The sequence below is a fragment of the Prionailurus viverrinus genome, chromosome B1 (genome assembly GCF_022837055.1).
Source record: "Prionailurus viverrinus isolate Anna chromosome B1, UM_Priviv_1.0, whole genome shotgun sequence".
NCBI classification, from domain to species: Eukaryota; Metazoa; Chordata; class Mammalia; order Carnivora; family Felidae; genus Prionailurus; species Prionailurus viverrinus.
In genome coordinates, this window is record NC_062564.1 from 20,413,621 (window position 1) to 20,441,544 (window position 27,924).

A 27,924-nucleotide genomic window follows, 5' to 3' on the forward strand; every position below is an offset into this window, starting at 1 on the left:
CAACAAACAGAAGTCCAGGGCCAGATGACCTCCCAGGGGAATTCTACTAAACATTTAAAAAAGAATTAACACATATTCTCTTGAAGCTGTTCCAAAAATTAGAAATGGAAGGAAAACTTCCAAACTCATTCTATGAGCCCAGTATTAGCTTGATTCCAAAACCAGACAAAGACCTTGCTAAAAAGACCAATTTCCCTGATGAACATGGATGCAAAAATTCTCAAAATACTATGAAATCAAATCCAACCATACATTAAAAGAATTATTCACCATGATCAAGTGGGATTTATTCCTGGGATGCAGGGGTGCTTCAATAGCCAGAGATCAATCAACGTGACACATCACATTAATAAAAGAAAGCGTAAGAACCACATGATCCTCTCAACAGATGCAGAAAAAGCATTTGACAAAATACAGCATCTTTTCTTGATAAAAACCTTCAAGAAAGTAAGAACAGAAAGAGCAGACCTCAACATCATAAAGGCCGTATATGAAAGGCCCACAGCTAATATCATTCTCAATGGGAAAAAAACTGAGAACTTTACCACTAAGGACAGGAACATGACAGAGATATTCACTTTCACCACTTTTGTTCAACATTGTACTGGAAGTCCTAGCCTCAGCAATGAGACAAGAAAAAGAAATAAAAGTCATCCAAATTGGCAAGGAAGAAGTCTTTGCAAACAAGATGATACTCTACATGGAAAACCCAAAGGATTCCACCAAAAACCTACTAGAACTGACACATGAATTCAGCAAAGTCTCAGGATATAAAATCAGTGTACAGAAATCAGTTGCAATTTTATACACCGATAATGAAGCAGAAGAAGGAGAAATCAAGGAATCGATCCCATTTACAATTGCACCAAAAACTATAAAATACCTAGGAATAAACCTAACCACAGAAGTAAAAGATCTGTAAACTGAAGACTATAGAAAGCAAATTAAACAAGTTAAAGAAGACTCAAAAAAATGGAAAAACATTCCATGCTCATGCATTGGAAGAACAAACGTTGTTAAAATGTCTATACTACCCAAAGCATTCTACATATTCAAAGCAATCCCTATCAAAATAACACCAGAATTCTTCCCAGAGCTAGAACAAACAATTCTAAAATTTGTATGGGATCCAGAAAAGACTCCCAAATATACAAAGTAATGTTGAAAAAGAAAACCAAAGCTGAGGGATCACAATTATGGACTTCAAGATGTATTACAAAGCTGTAATCATCAAGACAGTCCAGTACTGGCACAAAAACACACACATAGGGGTGCCTGGGTGGCTCAGTCGGTTAACCATCAATGCTTGATTTCAGCTCAGGTCATGATCTCATGGTTCATGAGTTCAAGCCCCATGTCAGGCTCCATGCTGAGAGCACAGGGACTGCTTGGGATTCTCTGTATCCCTCTCACTCTTTGCCTCTCCCTCTCTCTCTCAAAATAAATAAACTTAAAAACAAACAAAGGAGGGGCGCCTGGGTGGCTCAGTCGGTTAAGTGGCCGACTTCGGCTCAGGTCATGATCTCATGGTCCGTGGGTTTGAGCCCCGCGTCGGGCTCTGTGCTGACAGCTCAGAGCCTGGAGCCTGCTTCAGATTTTGTGTCTCCCCCTCTCTCTGACCCTCCCCCGTTCATGCTCTGTCTCTCTCTGTCTCAAAAATAAATAAACATTAAAAAAATTTCTTTAAAAAAACAAAGAAAAAAAAAAACCAGACACAGCGATCAATGGAAAAGATTAGACAACCCAGAATTAAACCCACAACTGTATGGTCAACTAATCTTTGACAAAACAGGAAAGAATATCGAATGTAAAACAGTCTCTCCAGCAAATGGTATTGGGAAAACTGGACAGCGACATGTAGAAGAATGAACCTGGACCACTTTCTTACACCATACACAAAAATAAACTCAAAATGGATGAAAGACCTAAACGTAAGACAGGAAGCCATCAAAATCCTAGAGAAGATAACAGGCAACAACCTCTTTGACCTCAGCCACAGCAACTTCTTATTTGACATGTCTCTGGAGATTTGAAATCTTTGAAAAAGCAAGCACGAACTATTGGGACCTCATCAAGATAAAAAGCTTCTGCACAGGAAAGGAAACAATCAACAAAATTAAAAGGCAACTGATGGAATGGGAGAAGATATTTTCAAATGATATATGGGATAAAGCGTTAGAATCCAAAATCTATAAAGAACCAAAAAACAAATAATCCAGTGAAGAAATGAGTAAAAGACATGGAAACTTCTCCAAAGACATCCAGATGGCTAACACACACATGAAAAGATGCTCAACATCACTCATCATCAGGGGAATACAAATCAAAACCACAATGAGATACCACCTTACACCTGTCAGAATGGCTAAAATTAACAAACTCAGGAAACAACAAATGTTGGTGAGGATGCAGAGTAAAGGGAACACTTTGCACTGCTGGTGGGAAGGCAGACTGAAATGCAAACTGGTGCATCCACTCTGGAAAACAGTTTGGAGGTGCCTCAAAACATTAAAATAGAGCTATCCTATGACCCGGCAATTGCACGATTAGGTATTTATCCAAAGCATACAAAAATGCTGACTCAAAGGGGCCCATGCATCCCAATATTTACAGCAGCACTATCAATAATAGCCAAATTATGGAAAGAGCCCAAATATCCATCAATGGATGAATGGATAAAGAATATGTGGTATATATATACAATGGAATATTACTCGGCAATCAGAAAGAATGAAGTCTTGCCTCTTGCAACAATGTGGATAGAACTAGACTATATTATGCTACGCGAAATCAGTCAATCTAAGACAGATAAATATCATATATTTTTACTCATAGGTGGAATTTAAGAAACAAAGCAGATGAATATAGGGGAAGAGAAGGAAAAATAAGATAAAAACATAGAGGAAGGCAAACCATAAAAGCCTCTTAAATACAGTGAACAAACTGAGGGTTGCTGGAGGGGGTTTGGGTGGGGGGGGGTGCTAAATGGGTGCTGGACATTAAGGAGGGCACTTGTTGGGATGAGCACTAGGTGTTATATATAAGTGATGAATCACTAAATTCTATTCCTGAAACCATGATTACGCTATATGTTAACTAACTTGGATTTAAATTTTAAAAAATCAAGTATGAATTATACATACTTAGATATATCACATAGACTATGATAACCCATAAGAATGTTGATATTTAATCTAGTTATTAATCATCTTTAATAATTTGTTTTCGTGGGAAGTCGTTTCTGGCATATTGAAATTCAGTAACTCGATAAGAATTGTCTATCACATTTAAGTATACTGAGATAATTTTGCTAACTTCAGTTTATCACTATTTACTGATATAATTGAATAGTAAATAGTATCTAATTATGCATTTTTATAGGCACACTGTGTAAGTAATCTGTTACTAGCTAATAATTTTATTATGGAAACCAACTATCCAAACATTACAAACTGTAAGATATAAAATTATAGATTTGACTTTGAAAAAAAAGATCAGGCCTTGAGTCGAAGCATCTTTTGTATTCTCTATCACCAAGCACACAGTGTCTTTGCATCGATGGCTGATATATAAATAAGTAATGGACCTCCAGTGGCCTCCATGATATGATATTCTTTACCCATAGAATTTTCTTCCTCCTGTTTGTCTACCACAACTCCTCCTAAGTAGTCAAGTCTAACTCCTAAATGCTCCACTCTCTTCATTATCCCACAGCTAAACTTCAGGCTTCAGAATCTTAACACGTTAACAGACATTTACACAGGGTCTACTCTGAAGCAGGCATTGGGAGGGGTATAGGTGAAACAAAGATGGGTAAGCTACATATGTTCCTGCCCTGAAAAAGCACACAATTAGCTACAGAACGAGTAATGCAGGAGATCATTCAAAGATGGTTTTTGGGAGTGTTAATCTGAAAAATAAAAATGGATTTATTCAACAATAATTTATCCAAGAATTGCAATTTGGGGTACACAAGCTATGGCAAAACCATAGGCAAGTCCAACAAGCAGAGAAGAGGAACATTATTTTGTGCAGAAGGAGGAAGCTGGAAGGCACTGTTCTGAACAAACGTCCATTGGGGAAAAAAAGCAGAAGTCCTGGTGATGACGGTTTCTAATGGGCTGAGTTACAGGGGTAGTGATATCTTGTAGGAGATGCAAAGTACATCTTTCCCTAGCTGGGGCCTATAATTGGTGATCTTTCCTGCTGATGATTCTTCTTTTGGGTTCTGTAATTGACAATTCTTCCTGTAATTGAAGTCGAGGGGTAAGGCTTCCCCTTCTAACTTGCTCTACTCTCCTCCTTTCTCCATTTTAGTGAGGCTTATCTTTATTAACATTCACAGGAACAAATAATGCCTGAGTTTGTCTTAAAGACTGAAAAACAAGGCCAAGGGAAGAGTGTGGGAAGAGGAAAGGGCAGCATTCGAAGCAAACAGAAGTAAACACAGAGCATTCAGACATTTCCAAGGATTTGCTGTAACCTGAACTAAGATGGCAAAAGGTTAAGTGGTGGGAAAAGAGGCCACACTGTCAATAGTTTATTGAGTGATTCCAGGATTTTCCCTCCCAAAGGTAATAGGCTGCCTTAAATAGATTTCAGATAGGAGAATAAGCAGCTTTTTCTCTAGAAAGATCATTCGGGTAGCATTATAGGAGATGGTTTGGAAGCGGGAGAAAATGGAATCAGAGAGGTGAACTATAGAACTGTCGAAGAGATTGGAGCAGGCCGGAGAACTAGTGACAGACACTGTGAAAACATCTCTCAAGACCCACCCTACACAGAAAGACTTCTCTGATTCTGTTAGTTTTCAACGTCCACCTCCCACCCCACCTCCACCCACATTCCTACAGCGCTTGTGAAATCTGTGGCCCAAATTTATGTACGTGATTATCTTTTATTTTACTCCCTAGCTGTTTCCTGTACATTACTCAAGTCTCCCTAGTTAATACAAGAAAAGTTTATGGAATTGAAATGGCTTGTAAGTCGTCCAAGGCCCAAAAATGCATTCTGCCGCGCCAGGTAGTCAGGCCCAGTTCATAGCTAGTAGAAGGAGGAGCACTGATTGAGTCATTTCACCCTCTTGCCCATCAAACTGTCGCCCACCCGGGTGACCTAGCAGGAGAAAACCACAAGAGGAGCTGAGGTGCCAACCACAGCTATTAGACCCTTTACGCCCACCAGAGGGCGCTCTCTCCTGGCGCTCTTACTTCGAGAAGCCCCAAGCAAATGAACCCTGACGTATTTCGGCCCTCTGCATTTGCCGTAGTCCCAGAGAGTAAACAGGAAGTAGAATTCAATGGTCGGGTGAAAAACACCGAGGACTCAGAAGGGATTCACTCCCGCGGTAACTTGCGCTTTCCAGGGAGTCTACCCTCTGTTTCTATTTTTGGCACTCCCGCGCGCGTGCCTACTTCAGTGAAGGTATTTTGCCCTGAGCCCGCTCTCACCTCTTTATACAGTGTCCCCTGAACCATGGCCGAATACTCCTATGTGAAGTCCACCAAACTCGTGCTCAAGGGAACCAAGGCTAAGAGGTAAGACCAAAGTTTGTGCGGGATTTTGTGCGTACTCCACCCTCCCCTCCCCCGCGGAGACTTGCGGAAGCCTTTCGAGATCTGTTATTCATGCTCCCAGCCCCTGGGCCTGGCCCCTGGCCCCACAGGGATTGATGCTGCGACTCCGTTCCTGGCACCTGGACAGACCTGGACAGACGCCGCCCCAGGGACGCGCCATAACTGTCGCGCCTTCAAAAGGGAGGAGACAGGAGAGCGAGACCCAGGAGCCACGAGTTTGGGTGCCTTGATAAGGTTCCCCTCCAGACCTCCGCATGATGGGGTCTTAGTCTCATGATGTAGGCCATAACAATGAATTCCTTTATTAAAAGCCATTATTTTCACTCTTGTCTCCCGCCTCCCCCAAAAGATTCTTAATTTTTTTTTTTAACGTTTATTTATCTTTGAGACAGAGAGAGACAGAGCATGAACAGGGGAGGGGTAGAGGGAGAGGGAGACACAGAATCCGAAACAGGCTCCAGGCTCTGAGCTGTCAGCCCAGAGCCTGACACGGGGCTCGAACTCACGGACCGCGAGATCGTGACCTGAGCCGAAGTCGGCCGCCCAACTGACCAAGCCACCCAGATTCTTAATTAATTTAATACAATATGCAGATGTGCGTTTAGAGAGGGATATGGGCTCACATCTCGACTGCCACCAGTTGCGACTGCCACTGGTGACTGGCACCAGTTTTGCGATTTGTGGCAAGTTCGTTAACATTCTTGAACTTCCATTTACTCATTTATTAGGAAATATTAGTGGTACTATAAAAGAATTATTAGGATTAGATACCATGTACAGTAACTAGAGCCAAATGCAAGCAAAGGTTGTAGTGATTTATAATTAGTAGATTTTTAGGAAAAGGTATCTGCCCATTCCAATCTCCACCTCTCTTTTTACCTGGCCGGTTTGCTCAGGATTGATTATTCATACAAGCGTAAAGCATTTCATCCTGTCTCAGGAAAAGTGTTTGGTACTTTTAGGTAAGATGAACGTGTCAAGGAGCAAGCTGAAACCTCTGCCGTTGGGAACTCTGCCTCGGAGTCTGGAATCACAAAGAATTTATCCGGAATAAATCTGAAACTTGTACTCTCTGATTTTACAGGAGAGATGGGAGTTAACTTCTGAAAGTTTATGTTATGGTGAAAATACAAACAAGTGTATAATTATCACAACACTATCTTAATTAACACACATACAGCACTTACTCTGTGCCGAGAACTATTCTAAGCACTTTGCTTATAACTTTTTTTTTAACCACCCCTGGATTTTTTTCTTTCTTATTACTGAGATATAATAGATATACCATAAAATTCACCTTTTAAAGTACGGTTTTGTGGTCTTCAGTGTGTTCACAAAGTTCACCACTATCAAGTTGCAGAACATTTTCATCATCTTAGAAGGAAACCCCATAATCATTAGCCGTCACTCTCCATTTCACTCTTCCCCTAATCTGCTTTCTGTCCATATCAGTTTGTCTGTTCAGCATATCTCATATAAATAGAGTCCTACAGTATGCGGCCGTTTATATCTGATTTCATCCACATTGTAGCATGTATCACTACTCTTATTTTTATGGCTGAATAATATTCCACTGTATAGATACAACACATTTTGTTTATCTATTCATTAGTTGATGGACATTGGGTTGTTTCCACTTTTTGGCATTATGAATAATGCTGCTATGAATATTGTTATAAAATTTTCGTGTCGACATGTGTTTTCATTTCTCTTAGGTATATACCTAGGAGTAAATTGTTAGGTCATATGGTAACTCTGTATTTAACTTTTTGAAGAACCCCAAACTGTTTCCTAAAGTGGTTATTCCATTTTACATTTTTACCAGCAATATATGAAGGTATGAGTTAACTCTCAGTCCTCACAGTAACCTTAAGAGCAGTTAAATTATTATCCTCATTTTAAATTTTTTTTTTTTCAACGTTTTTTATTTATTTTTGGGACAGAGAGAGACAGAGCATGAACGGGGGAGGGGCAGAGAGAGAGGGAGACACAGAATCGGAAACAGGCTCCAGGCTCTGAGCCATCAGCCCAGAGCCCGACGCGGGGCTCGAACTCACGGACCGCGAGATCGTGACCTGGCTGAAGTCGGACGCTTAACCGACTGCGCCACCCAGGCGCCCCTTATCCTCATTTTATAGGTGAGAAACTGACAAGAGATTAAGTAGTTTTCCAAAAGTCAGAGAGCTCAGAAATGACAGTATCAGGATTAAAAAGGCAGTCTGGCTCCAGAGTCTGCTCTCTTAACTATAATACAATACATACAGGATCAGAAGTGAGTTCTCAGGATTAGAAGTAAGAGGGTATATCAGTGTAGATAACTGTAAATCAATAACTCATAAATCTATGGTCAGCTTAAAAGATTCCTCTAAGATTCCATTTTGTGATACTTAACATCAAATTCATATTTCTAAACTCATCTATATGAATTATCTCCTGCAGTAAGAAGAAAAAGAGCAAAGAGAAGAAGAGAAAAAGAGAAGAAGATGAAGAAACTCAGCTTGATATTGTTGGTAAGTTTTCTCTACTTTTTAAAAATTTTTTACGTTTAGATTTACTTTTGAGACAGAAAGAGACAGAGCATGAGTGGGGGAGGGGCAGAGAGAGGGAGACACAGAATCCCAAGCAGGCTCCAGGCTCTGAGCTGCCAGCACAGAGCCCGACACGGGGCTTGAACCCATGACCACGAGATCATGACCTGAGCCGAAGACCGACACTCAACCGACTGAGCCACCCAGGCGCCCCATCTACTTTTTTTTTTTTTTTTTTTTTTTGAGACAGAGCGAGAGAGAGAGAGAGAGAGAGAGAGAGAGAGTGAGTATGAGTAGGGGAGGGGCAGAGAGAGAATCCATGGGCTTGATACCACTAACCGTGAGATCATGACCTGAGTCAAAATCAAGAGTCAGATGCTTAACTGACTGAGCCACCCAGGTCCCCCAGTTTTCTATACTTTACTCTGCAAAAAGTTAACACAGGTTGAGATGCCTTTAAAAATATTTTCTTAAGGACACCTGGGTGGCTCATTCAGTTGAGCATCCAACTCCGGCTCAGGTCACGATCTCTCAGTCTGGAAGTTCGAGCCCCGCATCGGGCTCTGTGCCGAGCTCAGAGCCTGGAGCCTGTTTCAGATGCTGTGTCGCCCTCTCTCTCTGACCCTCCCCCATTCATGCTCTGTCTCTCTCTCTGTCTCAACAAAATGGATAAACATTAAAAAAAAAAAAAAAAATTCTTAGTTAGGGATTAAGTAGTATAAAGAAAGTCAAAAGAACTTATGACCTGTTTATAGTTTTCTTGAAGTGTTCAATATTATTTACAGTTGTGGATCCCTTTTATTGTCTGCCACAGTAGATGTCACTGATGCCTTTTTTTCATCATCAGAACAAAACACAGAGAAAGGAAACGCAGCTCTCTGATTTAAAATACGATAATGCCATAATATCCTAGAGATTCTGAACATAATTTTAAAGACCTATAGGGGCGCCTGGGTGGCGCAGTCGGTTGAGCGTCCGACTTCAGCCAGGTCACGATCTCGCGGTCTGGGAGTTCGAGCCCCGCGTCGGGCTCTGGGCTGATGGCTCAGAGCCTGGAGCCTGTTTCTGATTCTGTGTCTCCCTCTCTCTCTGCCCTTCCCCGTTCATGCTCTGTCTCTCTCTGTCCCAAAAATAAATAAACGTTGAAAAAAAAAAATTTTAAAGACCTATAAATATTGTCTGATCAAATATATTTCACAAATTATTTTCTTTGAACGTCTATGCATTTTAATTGTAGAAGCCAGTGATATGCATGTCCCTAAAGGAACAGTAATGGATAGCAAAAGTGATTATTTTGTATACCGTGAAATGAATGAAAATCTTAATTGAACAGAACAGAGCATCTCAGTGGCCTGTAAATGGTACCAGAGATAAACTGACCCAAACACTTTTAACCAGCCTGTTTTCTATTCAGTCCTTCTATCCTTTCCACATCTATACTTGAAGGCAATTTTTTTCCTCTTTTAAAACTGGGCCAGTTGCATTTTGAAATTTCATTAATTATGGCTCCTTTACATTTTATATGAAATGGTATAAAGCTAATATTCTAGAAAATCTCACTTTATTTTGAAATAGCAAATCAACAATTCTCAAATTAGAGTAAATATTTTGGCTAGATATCTAGACATGGAGCTGCTATGTCAAAAGATAGGTGAATATTTAACTGTATAAGAAACCACCAAGAATTTTTGAAAATGGTTGCGCCATTTTATACCCCTCACCAAGAATTAATACAGTTCTGTTATCAGTCTTTGCTCCCAGTCTGTAGTTTGACTTTTAATTTGCTGAAATGGAATTTTTCTAAAAGCAAAAGTTAGAAATTTTTTCAACTGTAATAAAGTTCACACGTAACATTGTATCAGTATTAGGTGTACAACATTATGATTTGATATACATATACATATATATATAAGTTTTTAGTTTTTATAAAACTTTATTACCTTTTTTTTTCTATTATGGCTACCACCTTACGTCTTCAGTCTAAGAAATTAACACCCCAAAGTCATGAAGAAATTCTTATATATTTTCTTTAAAAATCTTCATAGTTTTAGCTTTTACATTAGATCTGTGATCTATTTCAAATTAATTTTTGGTATGGTGTAAGGAGGCAGGGTTCTTTTTTTTATGTTTATTTATTTATTTTGAGGGGGGTGGTGCAGGGAGAGAGGAAGAGAAAGAGAATCCTAAGCAGGCTCCACACTCTCAGCACATTGCCAAACCTGGGGCTTGAACTCACAAACTGAGATCATGACCTGAGCTGAAATCAAGAATTGGATGCTTACTTAGCTGTGCCACCCAGGCGCCCCAGAGGTTCTTTTTTCATTTTTTCATATTGATATCCAATTGTTCCAGCACCACTGTTGAACACTTTCCTTTTCCATTAAACTTCTTTGATATATTTGTCAAAAATCAGTTGACTTTATATGTGTTGACATATTTCTGTTCCATTGATTCGTCTGTTATTCTACTGATATATTTGTCTTGATTACTGTCACTTCATAATGTTTTGAAATCAGGTGATGTCTTCAAGGTTTATCCATATTGTAGCATGTGTTAGAATTTCCTTCATTTTCAAGACTGAATAATACTCCATTGTGCACATTGACCACATTTCGTTTATCCATTCATCTTTCAATGGACACAGGGGTTGCTTCCACTTTTTGACTGTTGTGAATAATTCTGCGATGAATATGGCTGTACAGATACCTCTTCAAAGCAAAGCTTTCAATTCTTTTGGTCATATATCTGGAAGTGGAATTGCTGGATCATATGGTAGTTCCGTTTTTAGTTTTTTGAGGAAACTCCATACCGTTTGCATAGTGGTTTTACCATCTGACATTCCCACCGACAGTGCATGGGGGTTCCATTTTCTCCATATCCTCACCAACACTTATTATTTCTGGTTTCATGATAATACCCATCATAATGGGTATGAAATGGTATCTCATTATGGTTTCAGTTTGCATTTCCCTAGTGATTAGCAATATCAAGCAATTTTCATGTGCTCATTGGCCATTTGTATATCTTCTTTGGAGAAATATCTATTCAAGTCCTTTGCCCATTTTTTGAACTGAGTTTCAAGTGTTCTTTATATATTCTGGATATTTTTTTTTTTTAATTTTTTTTTTCAACGTTTATTTATTTTTGGAACAGAGAGAGAGCATGAACGGGGGAGGGGCAGAGAGAGGGAGACACAGAATCGGAAACAGGCTCCAGGCTCCGAGCCATCAGCCCAGAGCCTGACGCGGGGCTCGAACTCCGGGACCGCGAGATCGTGACCTGGCTGAAGTCGGACGCTTAACCGACTGCGCCACCCAGGCGCCCCTATATATTCTGGATATTAATCCCTTAATAGATATGTTATTTACAAATATTTTCTCCTATTCTGTGGGTTGTCTTTTTACTCTGTTGATACTGTCCCGTGGTGCATAAAAGATTTTCATTTTGATGAGTCTAATTTGTCTTAGTTTTCTTTTGTTGTTTGTGCCTTTGGTGTCCTATGAAAGAAATGATTGCCAAATCTAATATCATGAGGCTTCTACCATATGTTTTCTTTTAAGAGTTTTATAGTTTTAACTCATAAATTTAGGTCTTTGATCCATTTTGAATTAATTTGTATATATGATATCAGGTAAAGTCCAACTTCATATAAGTGAAAATTTTACTAATTTTTTATTGGTTACAAAAATCCTTCGCTGTTTAGATGAATAGGAAATCTTGTGCAGTGTGATAAATTCAATTTTTAAAAACTTTGTTGTATGGAAAATTTCAAACTAATACATAAGTAGAAAAAAATAATGAATTTCCCATGTGCCCATACCCCCGTCATTAGTAATGATCATTATTTTGACAGTCTTGTTTCATTTACATACTTTACTACTCTGAAATAATACCCTATACACACTCCTTTCTGGAGAATTTTTATTTTATTTTGTTTTATTTTTTTAAATGTTTTATTTATTTATTTTGGGAGAGAGAGAGAGTACGCATGAGCAGAGGGAGGGGCAAAGAGAGGGAGAGAGAGAATCCCAAGCAGGCTGTACACCATCAGCGTGGAGCTTGACACAGGGATCTGTCTCATGAACCATGAGATCATGACCTGAGCTGAAATTAAGAGTTGGACAACCAACTAACTAAACCACCCTGGCATCCCCTGGAGAATTTTAAAGTACGACACAAGTATTATGTCATTCTATCCATGTATACATAAATGTACATTGCTTATAAAGTCAGTCCCTCTCTCTCTTCTGTTTTGCTCTGCCTTTTAATACATAAGAGTAGGTCATTATCAGACCTAACAAAATTAATAAAAATTCCTTAAGGTCCATCTAATATCTTATTAATGACTGATACATTTCTTCTTTAGCTAAAGTACAATTTAGTTTCATACTCAACAGAGAAAATGTGAAAGCTTTTCCTCTAAGACCAGGAACAAGACAAGGATACCTACTCTTGCCACTTGTATCCAACACAGTATTGGAAATCCTAGCCAAAGCAAGTAGGCAAAAAAGAAAAAAGAAAGAAAAAGCATCTAGATCAGAAAGGAAGAAATAAAACTGTCACTGTAGACTGATGATATGATCTTATATATAGAAAACCCTAACGACTCTACCAAAAAACTGTTAGAACTAATAAATGAATTCAGTAAAGTTGCAGGATATAAAATAAACATACAGAAATCTGTTGCATTTCTGTACGTTAATAATGAATTACCAGAAAGAGAAATTAATCCCATTTACAATTGCACCAAAAAGAATAAAATACCTAGGTATAAATTTAACCAAGGATGTGAAAGACCTGTACTTGAAAACTATGACAGTGATAAAAGAAATTGAAGAGGACAGACAAGTGAAGAGAGCCCATGCTCATGGATCAGAAGAATTAAACTGTTAAAAGCAATTACCCCAAGGCAATCTGCAAATTCACTGCAATCCCTATCAAATTTCCAGTGGCATTTTTCACAAATAATGAATAAACAATCCTAAAATTTGTATGGAACCACAAAGACCCCAGATAGCTAACAAGCTAAAGAAAGAATAAGGCTGGAGGAACCATACTTCCTGATTTCAAACTATATTACAAAGCTGTACTAATCAAAAAGGTTGTGTATTAGCATAAAAACAATACATAGATCAATAGAACAGAAAGAACAAAAAGCCCAGAAACAAACTCATACAATAAACATAGAAATGCATTTATCTTTTTGAATTAGTGTTTTTGTTTTCTTTGAGTAAATACCCAGTAGTGGAATTCCTGGATAGCATGGTAATTGTATTTTTAAGTTTTTGAGGAAACCCCATACTCTTTTCCACAGTGGTTGTTCCACTTCACATTTCCACCAACAATGCGCAAGCGTTCATTTTTCTCCACATCTTTGCCAACACTTGTTATTTCTTGTCTTTTTTAGTTTAGCCATTCTAACAGGTGTTAAAATCCTATCTCTTTGTGGTTTTAATTTGCATTTCCCTCATGATTAGTGATGTTAAGCATTTTCTGCGTGTCTGTTGGCCATCTGTATGTCTTAATTTGGAAAATTTTCTATTCAGGTCCTCTGCCTATTTTTTAATTGGATTATTTGGATTTTTTTGGTGTTCACTTGTGTAAGTTCTTTTTTTTTTTTAATTTTTTTTTTTAAGGTTTATTTTTTATTTTTGAGACAAAGAGAGACAGAGCATGAACAGGGGGAGGGTCAGAGAGAGAGGGAGACACAGAATCTGAAACAGGCTCCAAGCTCTGAGCTGTCAGCACAGAGCCCGACGCGGGGCTAGAACTCACAGACCGCGAGATGATGACCTGAGCCGAAGTCGGCCGCTTAACCGACTGAGCCACCCAGGCGCCCCCTTTTTTTTTTTTTAATCTTTTTTTTTTTAAGGTTTATTTTTTATTTTTGAGACAGAGAGAAACAGAGCATGAATGGGGAGGGTCAGAGAGAGAGGGAGACACAGAATCTGAAACAGGTTCCAGGCTCTGAGCTGTCAGCACAGAGCCCGTTGTGTAAGTTCTTTATACAGTTTGGATATTAACCCCTTATTGGATGTATCACTTGCAACTAGCTTCTCCCATTCAGTAGATTGCCTTTTTTGTTTCATCGATGGTTTCCTTCACTGTGCAAAAGCTTTTCATTTTGGTATAGTGTCAATAGTTTAATTGTGCTCTTGTTTCTTTTGCCAGAGGAGACATATCTAGAAAAATGTTATCTATGACTGATGTCAAAGAATCGGGAGGGATGGATACTGGCCTGTGTTTTCTTGTAGGAATTTTATGGATTCAGGTCTCACATTTAGGTCTTTATTTTGAATTTATTTTTGTATGTGGTGTAAGAAAGAGGTCCAGTTTCCCTAGTATCGTTTGTTGAAGATTGTCTTCCCCATTCTATATTCTTGCCGTCTTTGTCATAAATTAATTTACCATAAAAGTGTGGCTTATTTCTGGACTCTGTTTTGTTCCATTGATCTATGTGTCTGTTTTGATGCCAGTATCATGTTTTTATTACCACAGCTTTGTAGTATATCTTAAAATCTAGGATTATGATACCTCCAGCGTTGTTCTTTTTCAAGATTGCTTTGGCTCTTCGGGATCTTTTGTGATTCCATAAATTTTAGGATTATTCTAATTCTGTGAAAAGTGTTAGTATTTTGACAGGGATTGCATTTATGTGCAGCATGGATAGGGGAATAGGTGAAAGAGAATTAAAAGTACACTTACCTTGGGGCACCTGGGTGGTTCAGTCGGTTGAGCGTCCAACTCTTGATTTCGGCTTAGGTCATGATCCCACAGTTTGTGAATTCGAGCCCCACATTGGGCCTCTGTGTTGACAGTGTGGAGTCTGCTTTGGATTCTCTGCCTTCCTTTCTCTCTGCTCTCTCTCTCTGCTCATTCGTACTCTGTCTCTCAAAGTAAATAAACATTAAAAAAAATTTTTTTAAATAGTACACTTATCTTGAGCACTGAGAAATGTATAGAATTAATTATTATAGTGTACATATGAAACTAATGTAACACTGTATATTAATTATACTTGAATTTTAAAATGAATAAAAAAAAGAAACCCATTTCTATTTGTATATCTAGTGTATATAGCTTCTCATTTTGTTTCTAATCTAAAATCTTGGTTAAGAATACTGTGCTAGACCATAAAAAAAAGAATGAAGTCTTGCCATTTGCAACGATGTGGATGGAGCTAGAAAGTATCATGTTAAGCCTAGTAAGTCAGAGAAAGACAGATACCATATGATTTCACTCATATGTGGAATTTAAGAAACAAAACAGATGAACACAGGGGAAAAAAGAGGAAAGGGAGAAGCCAGAAAACAGACTCTAACTATAGAGGACAAACTGAGGGTTGCTGGAAGGGAGGTGGGAGGGGGCATGGTGACAGGTATTAAGGAGGGCACTTGTTGTGATGAGCACTGAGTGTTGTATGTAAGTGATGAATCACTAATTTATACACCTGAAATGAAGATTATACTGTATGTTAACTAACTGGAATTTAAATAAAAACTTGAAAAAAAATACTGTGCTGGGAAGTCTTTCTGGAGGGTTACATAAGAAACAGGTTATTACAGTCATTGCCTTTGAAAAGTAATCATGGATGGCTGGGGGATGGAATGAAAGAGACTATTCTCTGTCATTTTGTGTCTTCACATGCTCTGCTATTTTATGTTAGAAAAAAAATGTAATCTTCATTGTGGTGGTAGTCATATCTATACACATACATATATAAACACCCAGATGAGTATGTGTAAAACTGATGAAATCTGATAAGGCTCATGGTTTGTATAAAGGGTAATCTCCTGGTTTTGATATCGTACTATATAGTCATGCAAGATGTTACCACTGGGAGAAGTGAATAAAGGGTATAGAGATTGTTCTGTATTGTTTCTTACAAATGCAAAGTCGAAAGTTTTAAAAAATAAGTTACAACAGCAAGAACAAATAACCTTGTATCAAATCTAACAAATTTAAAATACTGATTTTACTTTTTAGGAATCTGGTGGACAGTAACAAACTTTGGTGAAATTTCAGGAACCATAGCAATTGAAATGGATAAAGGAACCTATATACACGCACTTGACAATGGACTTTTTACACTGGGAGCTCCACATAAAGAAGGTTTGTGTCTAGTAGAAGCAATGAAAGGGAAAAGACCACTGACACTGTATATTTTATGACATTCATTCACTTAGGCCAAATTCTAACTAATATCCAGTATATTCCAAAGAAACAAATCCATTGCATTTGACTCTTCACCTTTTTTCCTTCCTTAATATTTACCACATATTGACAGATCCTTCTTTTTTAGTTATAAACATTTGAAAACATTCTATATGGTTCCAGAAGAGTATCTCTAGAAATTGAAAACAATATGAATAATTGAAATTGAAAGGGAAACCTGGTTGAGTCAAAGCTTTGATTCCTTTATTCTTTGGACCTTTTACCAAAACTAACCTGGAGCATTATTGACAACTTAAAGTTTTGTTATTCCTTCTAGCACACCAGAATAAGCACTAATGAGATATGAAGTAACTGAAGATAAGAAGCAGTATGTTTTGGTCTGAATGTCCATCCCTTGAATAAGTTAAAGCATTTACTTTTTAAATATTAAGTGCTTATTTGTCTATGTACTGAGTGCATTTTATATATATATTTTTTTAAGTTTATTTATTTTGAGAGAGAGAGAGAGAGAGAGCACACAAGCAGGGGAAGGGCAGAGAGAAAGAGAGAATCCCAAGCAGGCTCCGCATCATCCACGCAGAGCCTGATGTGGGGCTCGAACTCACTAACTGCAAGATCATGACCTGAGCCGAGATCAAGAGCCAGACACTTTTTCTTTATTTATTTAGGAGCCGGACACTTAACCAACCATGCCACCCAGGCATCCCTGTACTGAGTGCATTTTAAAACACAAAAAGAAAATAACTTTTTTTAATGTTTATTTATTCTTAGAGAGAGCACGATGTGGGAGGGACAGAGAGAGAGGGAGACACAGAATCCGAAGCAGGCTCCAGGCTCTGAGCTGTCAGAGCCTAACACAGGGCTCAAACTCATGAACTGTGAGATTATGACCTGAACTGAAGTTGGATGCTTAACGCATTGAGCCACCCAGGTGCCCCAAAAAGAAAATATCTTATAAGCCTAAGCATCATGCTGACTTACCTATTCAGGATGTAAAACTAATATTGTAGTTATAAGGAGATAAAGTAGATCTTGATACTTTGAATCTGAGTAGTATATTGTATCAAAATATCAAAATACTCTTAATTAATTTTAAGAGAAAATATTTTTTTTAAAGCTGAAGAATATCTTTACATGTATATTTGTAACAAATGTCAAATTATTTCAAAATGCTTTTTTCTCCATAGTTGATGAGGGCCCTAGTCCTCCAGAGCAGTTTACAGCTGTCAAATTGTCTGATTCCAGGTAACTAAGTTGAACTGTAATTAATAACCTTTTATTTTTTTTTCATTTTATTCACTGAAAAATTCCAATATATAGCTAATTAATTAAGTCAACTTAATTCCACAGAGTAATTTTGAGGTAAAAAACAAAACAATCTTTTTGAAGTGTATTTTGTGAAATTTTAAACTTACAATATGTATATATCCCATATTTAGGTATTATTAAATTTCATTTGCAGTTACTGTGTCTTCGAAAGAGAATTAAAGCTCCAAATAAAAGCATACACGATGATTCCTAGCAATATATAATATTAGGCTAGAAAAAAATGAAGATTAATACTGTCACAGGCCAAATAAGATGTAGATTAGAAGAAAGATCATGTGAAGAAAACAGATATAAGACACAGCGGAGACTGATGTTGCTGTGATATGTAAACTCACTGGTCAGAAGTCAAGAGATAAGCAGGAAGATAGAAGAAAGGAGTATTGTTAAAACCAGTAGAGAATGTTACATAGTCATAAAGAGCAAAAGAATATTTTACTCACTAGTTTTACAACCATTTCATAAGCTGACTTTTTATATTCTCACAGTGCAAAAGTACAGAATGATACTTTGGGTAGTACACGCAGAAATGGAATTTCAGTATTCTAATAATTAGCTGCATCAACATGATAATGATTCGTATTATATTAACTATAAGTGAATATAAAATCAATCCCTTGGCATCATAAAGGATTGGTAAACTAAGAAGTTAGAAACCATATTTTTTTCTTTAAAAAAATCACATTATTACTTCTATACTTTCAGTGGCAAATAAGTATGGTGGAAGAATAAAAGCAGAAGAATAATCAATAAACACTAACTTCTTTACAATTGGGGGAAAAAAACATAAAAAGGGCAAACGAAAATATCTGCAATAACCTTAACAAGCAATGCATTTTTATTCTTCACATGTGTGTATAGGATTCATAATACTAAGAAAAAAAATAGACACCAATAGAAAAATGAACAAAAAGATAAAAACTAAAAAGGAAAGAAAAAGAAGTACAAATGTCACTTACAATGATTAAAATATAAAATAGGATACTATTTTTCCTATATCTTGTATTCCAGTTTTTTTTAAGTTATAACATTAAAAGATCTGTGGTAAAACAATACTCTCCTGTTTTGAGGTGAGAATGTTAAGTTGATAGAATTTTTTTTCTGGGAAGTGACTTGATAGCATGCAACAGGAGCTTTATAATTAGAATATAAAATTATGTCGAGAGAACTACACTTTCTGATATGGTAGTCACTAGGCACATAGGCTTTTGATAATTTTCATTTTTAAATTTTTGGATTTTTCTGGAATTTTATTATACACACCCACATTTATTTTTATGTTCCATATTTAATTTTCTTTTTCTTAGTCTGTAACATTTCTTTTCTGTTAATCTAAAGAATTGCCCTGAAATCTGGCTATGGAAAATACCTTGGTATTAATTCAGATGGACTTGTTGTGGGGCGTTCGGATGCAATTGGACCAAGAGAACAATGGGAACCAGTCTTTCAAGATGTAAGTGCTATTGTTGTTTATAATAAAGCTTCTTGTCAAGGTAAGATACAGTCTTTAACAGTCAATGAGAGTATATATTCTAAAAAAACAACAAAAAAAGAATGTAATAATATCATACATTAAATTGGAGAAAACCAATACGAACCCATAACCTTAAAAAGATGTCACAAAAAAAGATGTCAAAAAATAGTACAACACAGCAAAAGAAATAATCAACAAAATGAAAAGACAACCTATAAAATGAGAAAATATATTTGCAAACTGTATTTCTGATAAGTGATTGATATCCAAAATATTTTAAGAACTGATGTAACTCAATATCAAAAAAACAACCCAGTTTTAAAAAAATGAGCAAAAGACCTGACTAGACTTTTTTTTCCCCAAAAAAGATATATGAAAAGCCTACAGGTATATGAAAAGATGCTCAACATCGCTAGTTGTTAGGGAAATGCGAACCAAAAGCACAGTAAGATGTCACTTCATGACCCTTAGCATGGCTATCTTCAAAAAGACAAGAGATAAATGCTTTTGAGGATGTGGAGAAAAGGGAACGTTTGTACATTGTTGGTGGGATTGTAAACTAGTACAGCCAAATGGAAAACAGTGTGGAGGCTCCTCAAAAAATTAAAAATAGAATTACCATATGATCCAACAATCTCGTGTCTGAGAATATATCCAAAGGAAACAAAAAGACTAACTTGAAAAGGTATCTGCACCACCATGTTTATAGAGGTATTATTTACAAGAGCCAAGACATGGAGACAAGTTAGGCATCCACTGATAGATGAATGGATAAAGAAGTTGTGGTGTATATATATATATACTCATATATATATACATACACACAATGGAATAGTATTCAGCCATAAAAGATGAGTAAATCTTGCCATGTGCAACAGCATGGGTGGACCTTGAGGACGTTATGCTAAGTGAAATAAGTCAGACAGAGAAAGACAACTGTAGGATCTCCCTTACATGTGGGATCTTAAATAATAATAATAATAATAATAATAATAATAATAAAATAAATAAATCACTTAAATTCAGAAAAAGACATTGGACTTGTGGTTACCAGAGTGAGAGGTGCTGGGAGCAAGAATTAGAGGAGGAAGGTGGCTAAAAGGTACAGACTTACAGTTACAAGATAAATACAGTAAGTGCCAGGGATATAATGTGTAGCATGAGGACCACAGCTGACCTTGCTATATAATAAAGTGGAAAGTTAAGAGAGTAAATCCTGAGTTCTCATCATAAGAGAAAAATTTTTTTTTCCCATTTTATGCTTTCTTTGTATTGTAACTGCAGGAGATGATGGGTCTAACTAAACTTACTGAAATAATCATTTCACAACATGTGTAAGTCAAACCATTTTGCTGTGTACCTTAAACTTATACACAGTGATTTTGTCAGTTATATCTGAATAAAACTGGGGGGGAAATAGTGTAACGAAAATAGCAAAAATACTTTTGCCCACCATCATTTCTGTATACCCTTGGTGCCTGGATTCAGTTCTTATTTTTCATTAAAGATTCCAGATTTCTCAGAGGATAGCCCATTTTATGTCTTGGGGCAGGAAAATAGGATAGTTCAGGAATACCTTTTTAGGAGAAATTATGGATGCTTTCAAAAACATTAGAAACTGTGGTAAGAGAACAGTGGAGCAAGCTTGTGGCCAGCTTGTGACAATCTGTGCATAAAATAGTAAATAGTGATAATAATGGTTCACTGAAATCAAATTAGTCTATAAACATCTGAGTTCATGGTAAAACTCAAAAGCAAATAGTGTACAAAAAGTTTTAGTACAAAAGAAGGATGAAGATAATATATTAATTTTTATTGATCTTAGTAAATAGGCACTTAGCAATGGAAGGATATTTTATTAAGTCTATGTCTGTTTATTCAGAATACCTAAGTTCCAAAAAAAATAATAATATATAAGTTCCTTTTTCTGTTTGTGTAAGCAGTAAGGATTGAACAAAAATATACCAGAGCTAAAACAGTCTCCTAGCTAAAGGAGATACTATATCAAGCTCTATACAGAGTTCTATATAGCTCTATATATTTAGATCTATACAGAGCTAAAAGGAGATACTGTATTGAGAACAGGAAGGATAGGTAGCCACCAGTAGAAGAGGAGTTTGGTAACTGTGTAGAACCATTGGGAATAGACAATAACGAATTCAAAATAGGATCCCACGGTGTTTCCATATGCCAAACATCCCCCCAAAAGAGAGAATTATTTATTTTATTTATTTTTTTTTTTAATTTTTTTTTTTTAACGTTTATTTATTTTTGAGACAGAGAGAGACAGAGCATGAACGGGGGAGGGTCAGAGAGAGGGAGACACAGAATCTGAAACAGGCTCCAGGCTCTGAGCTGTCAGCACAGAGCCCAAGGCGGGGCTCGAACTCACAGACCGCGAGATCATGACCTGAGCCGAAGTCGGCCGCTCAACCGACTGAGCCACCCAGGTGCCCCAAGAGAGAATTATTTAGACTCATTCCCTCATCCCCTAGGATAAAATCTCTGGGTCAGTAACTTTCAAACTTTTTTTGACCTCAGTCCAGTGAGAAAAACATTTTTACATTGCAGCCCAGTACACACATTGTACTTAATACCTATTTAATCTTCGTGTTGTGCACTTCAATATTTTCTATTCTGTTGTACTTTTTTTGTGTCTTTTTTTTTTTTTTTTTTTTTAAATACTGGGCAGGACCCACTAAATTGATTTCATGAACCACTATGGATTGCAACCCCTTCTTACCACTATAATCTTACCACTATAATAAGGTACTTTCAATAAAAATTATGTCAACAGAAAAGACCAGTGTATCATCAGGCCAGCATGATGATAACCCAGATACTACCATTCATACAGAATGTTTGGGAAGTTCATTGCACTTTGTTTTGGGGAAAGACACTAACTTTTAATATTTAAATGAAAAAGACACATAAAAGTTCCTGATGGAACAAGGAAAACTTGATTGCTAAGAGGGATTCAGCTTTAAATTACGAGTTTAAATTACACTGGACGATACAGCCATACCCCGCACACCAAGCGTCGTCCAGATGGTAGAAAGCCCAGCCCTGGCCACCTTAATAAGAAAATCAATCACATCCACTGTTACTAGCCCTTTTGTAACTGAGTGTGATATAAAGTTATTAATACATTTTGTAATGATTGTATTTGTAAATATTTTGTCCGTTTAAGGTACTCAAAGTTTTGCAAGTCATAATTAAGCCTTATATTTGTTAAGGAAATTTAATTAAATCTCGGTTTAGATACACGAGAAAATTCGTTTTCACGTTTTGCCTTTTAGAATCTGTATAACACAGTGGGCATTGAACAACTGAAAAGAGTATGACAAGGCATGTGGGTGGCTCAGTCGGTTAAGCGGCCAACTTCGGCTTGGGTTATGATCTTGTATTTGAACCGCGCATGGGGCTGTCAGCACGGAGCCCACTTCAGATCCTCTGTCTTCTCTCTCTGCCCCTTTCCTGTTCATGCACTCTCTCTCTCTGTGTCTCTCAAAAATAAACATTAAAAAAAATAAAAAGAATATGAATATTTCTGGCCACATAAAAAAGTCCCTCAGACATTAATTCTTAACATTCTGAGCAGTAAATTCAAAGGCACCAAAAGTTAGCTTTTATTTTTATATTTTCTAATTATGAAGAAAATTTTACTTAAAACAGTACTATTTGAGTAAACTGTGAATTTTATAATTTGTATTGTTTTAAAAACTATTTTTCAAGCTGAACTAAATCATTTATATTCTCAATAGATCTTTGAGGCCAAAGGAAACAATTCTATTTCATCTTATTAACAGAATGAATATACTAAAAATGTTTATTGTGGTTATCTTTGAATAGTAAGATTATAGGTGATTTGGTTTTCTTTTCTGTATGTCTTTATTTTCTATGTTTTCTCCAAATTCTTTTTGCTGATTACTTTTAGACTTGGGGGTAAGAGTAGAATTTCATTCTCAAGATATAAGAATTATTTTGTAGGTATTCCTGTGACTTTTTTGTTTTGTTTTACAGGGGAAAATGGCCCTATTGGCCTCAAATAGCTGTTTTATTAGATGCAACGAAGCAGGTGATATAGAAGCAAAAAGTAAAACAGCAGGAGAAGAAGAAATGATAAAGGTAATCATGACTTTTTATACATTAATACATGTCACATATATATCTCTTTAAAATGTTGAATAGTCATTTGCCATCACTTTTAAAGATGTAATGCATAGTTTTTTATACTGTGATCCAAATAACCTTTATTTTTAATTATAAATCCCATAACTGGTGGCTGGTTTGTACCATGAGGTAGAAAAATTACTCTGTATCTTACCCCCATGTATTAGTATTTTGCCACATGCTTTTTAGGCCTATATTTTCTTTTTAAAGCCTGAATTTTAAAATTTAGTTTTTTAAATAGGTACGTTCACATGGTTCACAATTTTTAAAATACAAACATATTAAGACATCACTGCTATCCTTCTGTACCTTCCAGAGTTTATAAAAATATGGATATGTGTATAATTTTCTACCTTTTTACACTAACGTTAGCCTCCAATACATACTCCTTTAGAACCTGAGTTTTTTCCTTAACATTGTCTCTTGCAAATTTTCCCTTATCATGATGTATACAATTTTTTCTTGCTTTTTTAAAAATTAATTAATTTTATTTATTATTATTGAGAAACCGAGTGTGAGTGGGGGAGGGGCAGAGAGCAAGGGAGACACAGAATCCAAAGCAGGCTGCAGGCTCTCAGCTGTCAGCACAGAGCCCGACACGGGGCTCAAACTCACAAACCATGAGCTCATGACCTGAGCTGAAGTCGGACGCTTAACCGACTGAGCCACCCAGGCACCCCTTGTCTTGCCTTTTTAACAACTACATGATATTCCATTTTAGGGATGTACCATAATTGATTTAATCAGTTCCTTATAAATGCAAATTTAGGTTCCCTCCAGTCTTTTGCTCCTTCACACAGTGCTGTAACACACAAAACTTTGAATATTCATCCTTCTTTAGTTGTGCAAGTGTATCTGAGGACACATTCCCACAAGCAGAATTACAAGGTATATGAAAAGCGTTAGTCATAACACTTTGCAGTTACGTAAACAAAACAAAAACAAAGCAGAAGCAAGTAGCTGCAGGCACTCTCCTGAAGGTGGCACATGCATCATCTTGAATCTTCCTTGTGCTCCTGGGAGGTGCATCCTCTGAGGGGATGGCCTGTAGCCCTCCTTATATCCTTACCTATTTTGATCAGTCACTTCATGAAAGTCACACAGCTAGCTACAATGAGACAGGGATATGTACCCAGACCCAGCTGACTGGAAACTGACATTCCATACCACACCGCCTCTCCAGAAATAGGTCGTGAGAAAAATACTGGTGGATTTCTCACTTACCTAAAAGTATGATTTTTGAAGAGAAACGATGCAAATAAAATGCAGTAACTCTGCACTTCATGGAAAAAACAATACTATGACGTATTTGTCACTAATTACAACTGTTTTTAAATATTTAATTTTTTTTATGTTTATTTTTGAGAGAGCATGAGTGGGGGAGGGGCAGAGAGAGCAGGAGACACAGAATCCAAAGCAGGTTCCAGGCTCTGAGCTGTCAGCACAGAGCCCATCGCGGGGTTTGAATTCACGAACTGTGAGACGATGACCTCATCCAAAGTCGTACACTTAACCAACTGAGCCACCCAGGAGCCCCAACAACTGTTTTTAAATGAAGTACCTGTCATATTTCCCTGGGTTCATTTGGTTAGTCAAGTATCTAGAAGCCCTGAGCAGTGATAATCCAAAACTCTTCCCACCTTGCATTTTATTTCGCAGGTTCTGCTAGTCTGTATCATCCATCCACCTTTGTAGCCTAACCTTATCGACCAGAGCACATTCCCTTCTGCCGAAAGTAGTATTGTAGTATTGTCACATGCACTGGCCAGTGATCTCCCCAGATCTGTAAGGACCCCACTAAGCAGACCTGTCACACACGTGGCATTGGTGCATGCTTTATTGGTCACGGCTTTCTAAGCAGTCTTGGAATTGGGCTCGGGGCCACAAAGCTCACTTCAGAGATGTAAATCCTTGGAGATAGAATCCCAGTCCTTCAGGTTGCAAATTGCCAATTTCAAGGGCCTGACTTCTGTCCCCTTCTTGCCCCATTCCGTAGATCCCACTTGCTGTATCAGTTTATGGCATGTGATAGTAAATATCTGTCACAATTTATGAGGACATAAGGAAGATTTAGAAGGAGTGTATTCCAATTAGGTAAAAATGAGTTGTGTAATGTTACAAATTTTAATGGATTTGTGAATAGCCTATGCAAAGTAAAGTAACTACTATCTTAAATTTTCAGTGTTATAAAATAAACACTACAGAATAATTTGAATATTTACTTTGATGCCACCATTAAATTAAATTATTGCCTAAATGCTCAGCAGGATCTGATCTATAAAATGTTTTTCTAAATAAATTTCTCCGTGTCTGATGCAAGGGCTCTAGAGAAACATATAATAGCAATTATTTATATAAATCATATATATATATAAACATATATACAAACATATCTAGAACCTGTCTTTTTCTGAATCTAATTGCTAAGTTGATTGTTTTCTTCTTTTGCATAAAAAATCATCTAGAGGGTTCTTAAGAAATAAGTGGGGAAGGGGAAGATTCATGTATAACCTGTTGAGTTCTCTCCATTGTCCAGATTAGATCCTGTGCTGAAAGAGAAACTAAGAAAAAAGATGATATTCCAGAAGAAGACAAAGGAAATGTTAAACAGTGTGAAATCAATTATGTGTACGTATTATTTTCCTTTTCGACCTTACAGATTAGACGGGTCCTTCTCAAGGCCTGAAAGACACGAGGCATAACAGACTCTAGGACAAAGAACTAGGCTGAATGCTTTTCTTTTCTCAAAGCTTCAGTTTTCCTAATTATCCTGCTGGCTTTCAAAGCTAAAGTCACTTGGGTTAGTCTGTACTCCCTGTTCATTAACAGAATGACTATAGCTTATTAGTACATGATGCTGACCCAATGTTCCAGAGCCAGCACTCGGGACCCCGGCCAACACCCCTCAGTGAAAGGGAGGCCTTGTAGTGCTGCGCAGGCCACTGCCCTCTGCGGGGAGGAGCACTGAGGTCATCTCTGCAGCTGAAAAGCTGTATGTCATTAAAGAAATACAATTAATTTTTTTAAATAAATGAAAAACTTTTAAAATATTTGTAATTTCATGAGTAAACATGTATGATCAAAGTTTGAGGTGATTTTCAAGAAAGGCATTTTCTTAACAGAAAGAAATTTCAGAGCTTCCAAGACCACAAACTTAAAATAAGTAAAGAAGACAGTAAAATTCTCAAAAAGGCCCGGAAGGATGGATTTTTACATGAAACACTTCTGGACAGGTAGGTATATTTTTACTTATTTCCAGCCATTTTCAGGATCCAGTAGAAATGGCCTACGTGTAACCAGTGTTCTTTTTCAGTTATTACACTTCTTAAGTTTTCATCTTCTAATTTGTGAACATGGTAATGTTACTTACAAAGGACATCATAAGTCTAGGAAAAGATTACCAATAAAGAATATCTAAAAATAGCCAGGTTTCAAAAACTTACATATTTTGTGGTAAGAAATTCAGGTTTGACTGAAACTCCTTCATGAATTTATTTATCATCATCTTTTTATAACTATTAGAAAGAAGTAGTTAAATTTCAAAACTCAGTGGGTTCTAGTAGAGTAGTACAGCTTCCTAAAAATGAAGTAAAAATGAATCAGTTTAAAAATTATGAAATAATGAAATAAATGAAATGGAAGCACTTTTACCAAGTTGAATTTAGAAGTGTGCAGGATATTTATCAGAGCACATTATTAATATTTATCTATTGCTATTCCTTTTTAGGTAAGTAATGTCCTAGATTTATAACATAAAAAAATGAGTAGAGAGGGTTGGCTGTACATTCAGAACTGTAAATCAAGTAAGCACCAGAAGGAAAGAGAATGTGGTAATCTGCCACTCCTTCAAGTCCTGTGTTGCAAAATTAATCTTAAAACATCTCTTTACATTACTTGATAAAGATGATGCTTCATCATATATTTCCTGTTAACTGAGTTGATCATGTTGTTATCTGAAGTTAGTAAGTGATGTAAGAATTTTTCCTGCTGAGAAAGCATGTATCTGGTTTTAAGAAATAAGAATAGGATGTAAAAAAACAATACCAGAATGTGGACACAAAAGACATAAGGTCCGTGTGTTTTAACTTTTACCGCTTATGAAAATAAAAGATTGCCACCCTGTTAAATAGAAGTTTAGGGCATGCTTAAATTCAGAGGCAATTAAAATTCTATTATGGATTGAAAAAGCTCTTAGGCAACATTTCTTCAAGATTAGGAAAGGCTTTCATAAGAACAGAATGCATTTAGTATGAAACCTAACATTGAAAAGTTAAATTTTAATTAAAATATTTTGATATAAATGGGATGGTGATATAAAAACCAAATTGAGAACACAATTTGAGTTTGAGTATATATTTAGTAGCTGACTATATATGGAATGTTTTACATAATTTTTATCATTTGTCTTTGTTTAAACAGGAGAGCCAAATTGAAGGCTGATAGATACTGCAAATGACCAGAATTTTTGTTTCTGTCTCCCCCTATTGTTTTTTTTTTCTGAATAAAATAATCAATGGAAGTGTTTTTACAGAGGTCTTGGACTATTATGGAATTACTGCTGAAATCGTAGCTAGTTTAAATAAGATTAATCAAGTTTAATTGAGATCTTCATGGATGTACTTTTTAGTTAACTGCAGTGTTTCACATGGAATTGAAACATTGAGTACATACT

The 27,924-nt window shown here is 36.7% G+C and overlaps 1 protein-coding gene across 1 annotated transcript; it reads left to right on the top strand.

The window, feature by feature from the left end:
* The first annotated feature begins 5,269 nt into the window (after positions 1-5,269).
* FRG1 (FSHD region gene 1) lies at positions 5,270-27,780 on the top strand. The gene is made up of 10 exons (XM_047857190.1): positions 5,270-5,347; positions 5,463-5,537; positions 8,016-8,086; positions 16,091-16,216; positions 17,467-17,524; positions 18,944-19,058; positions 23,103-23,207; positions 25,789-25,880; positions 26,375-26,485; positions 27,672-27,780. The coding sequence occupies exons 2-10, from the start codon at positions 5,476-5,478 to the stop codon at positions 27,706-27,708; spliced, it is 777 nt and encodes a 258-aa protein (XP_047713146.1). The 5' UTR covers positions 5,270-5,347; positions 5,463-5,475; the 3' UTR covers positions 27,709-27,780.
* The last annotated feature ends 144 nt before the right edge of the window (positions 27,781-27,924 follow it).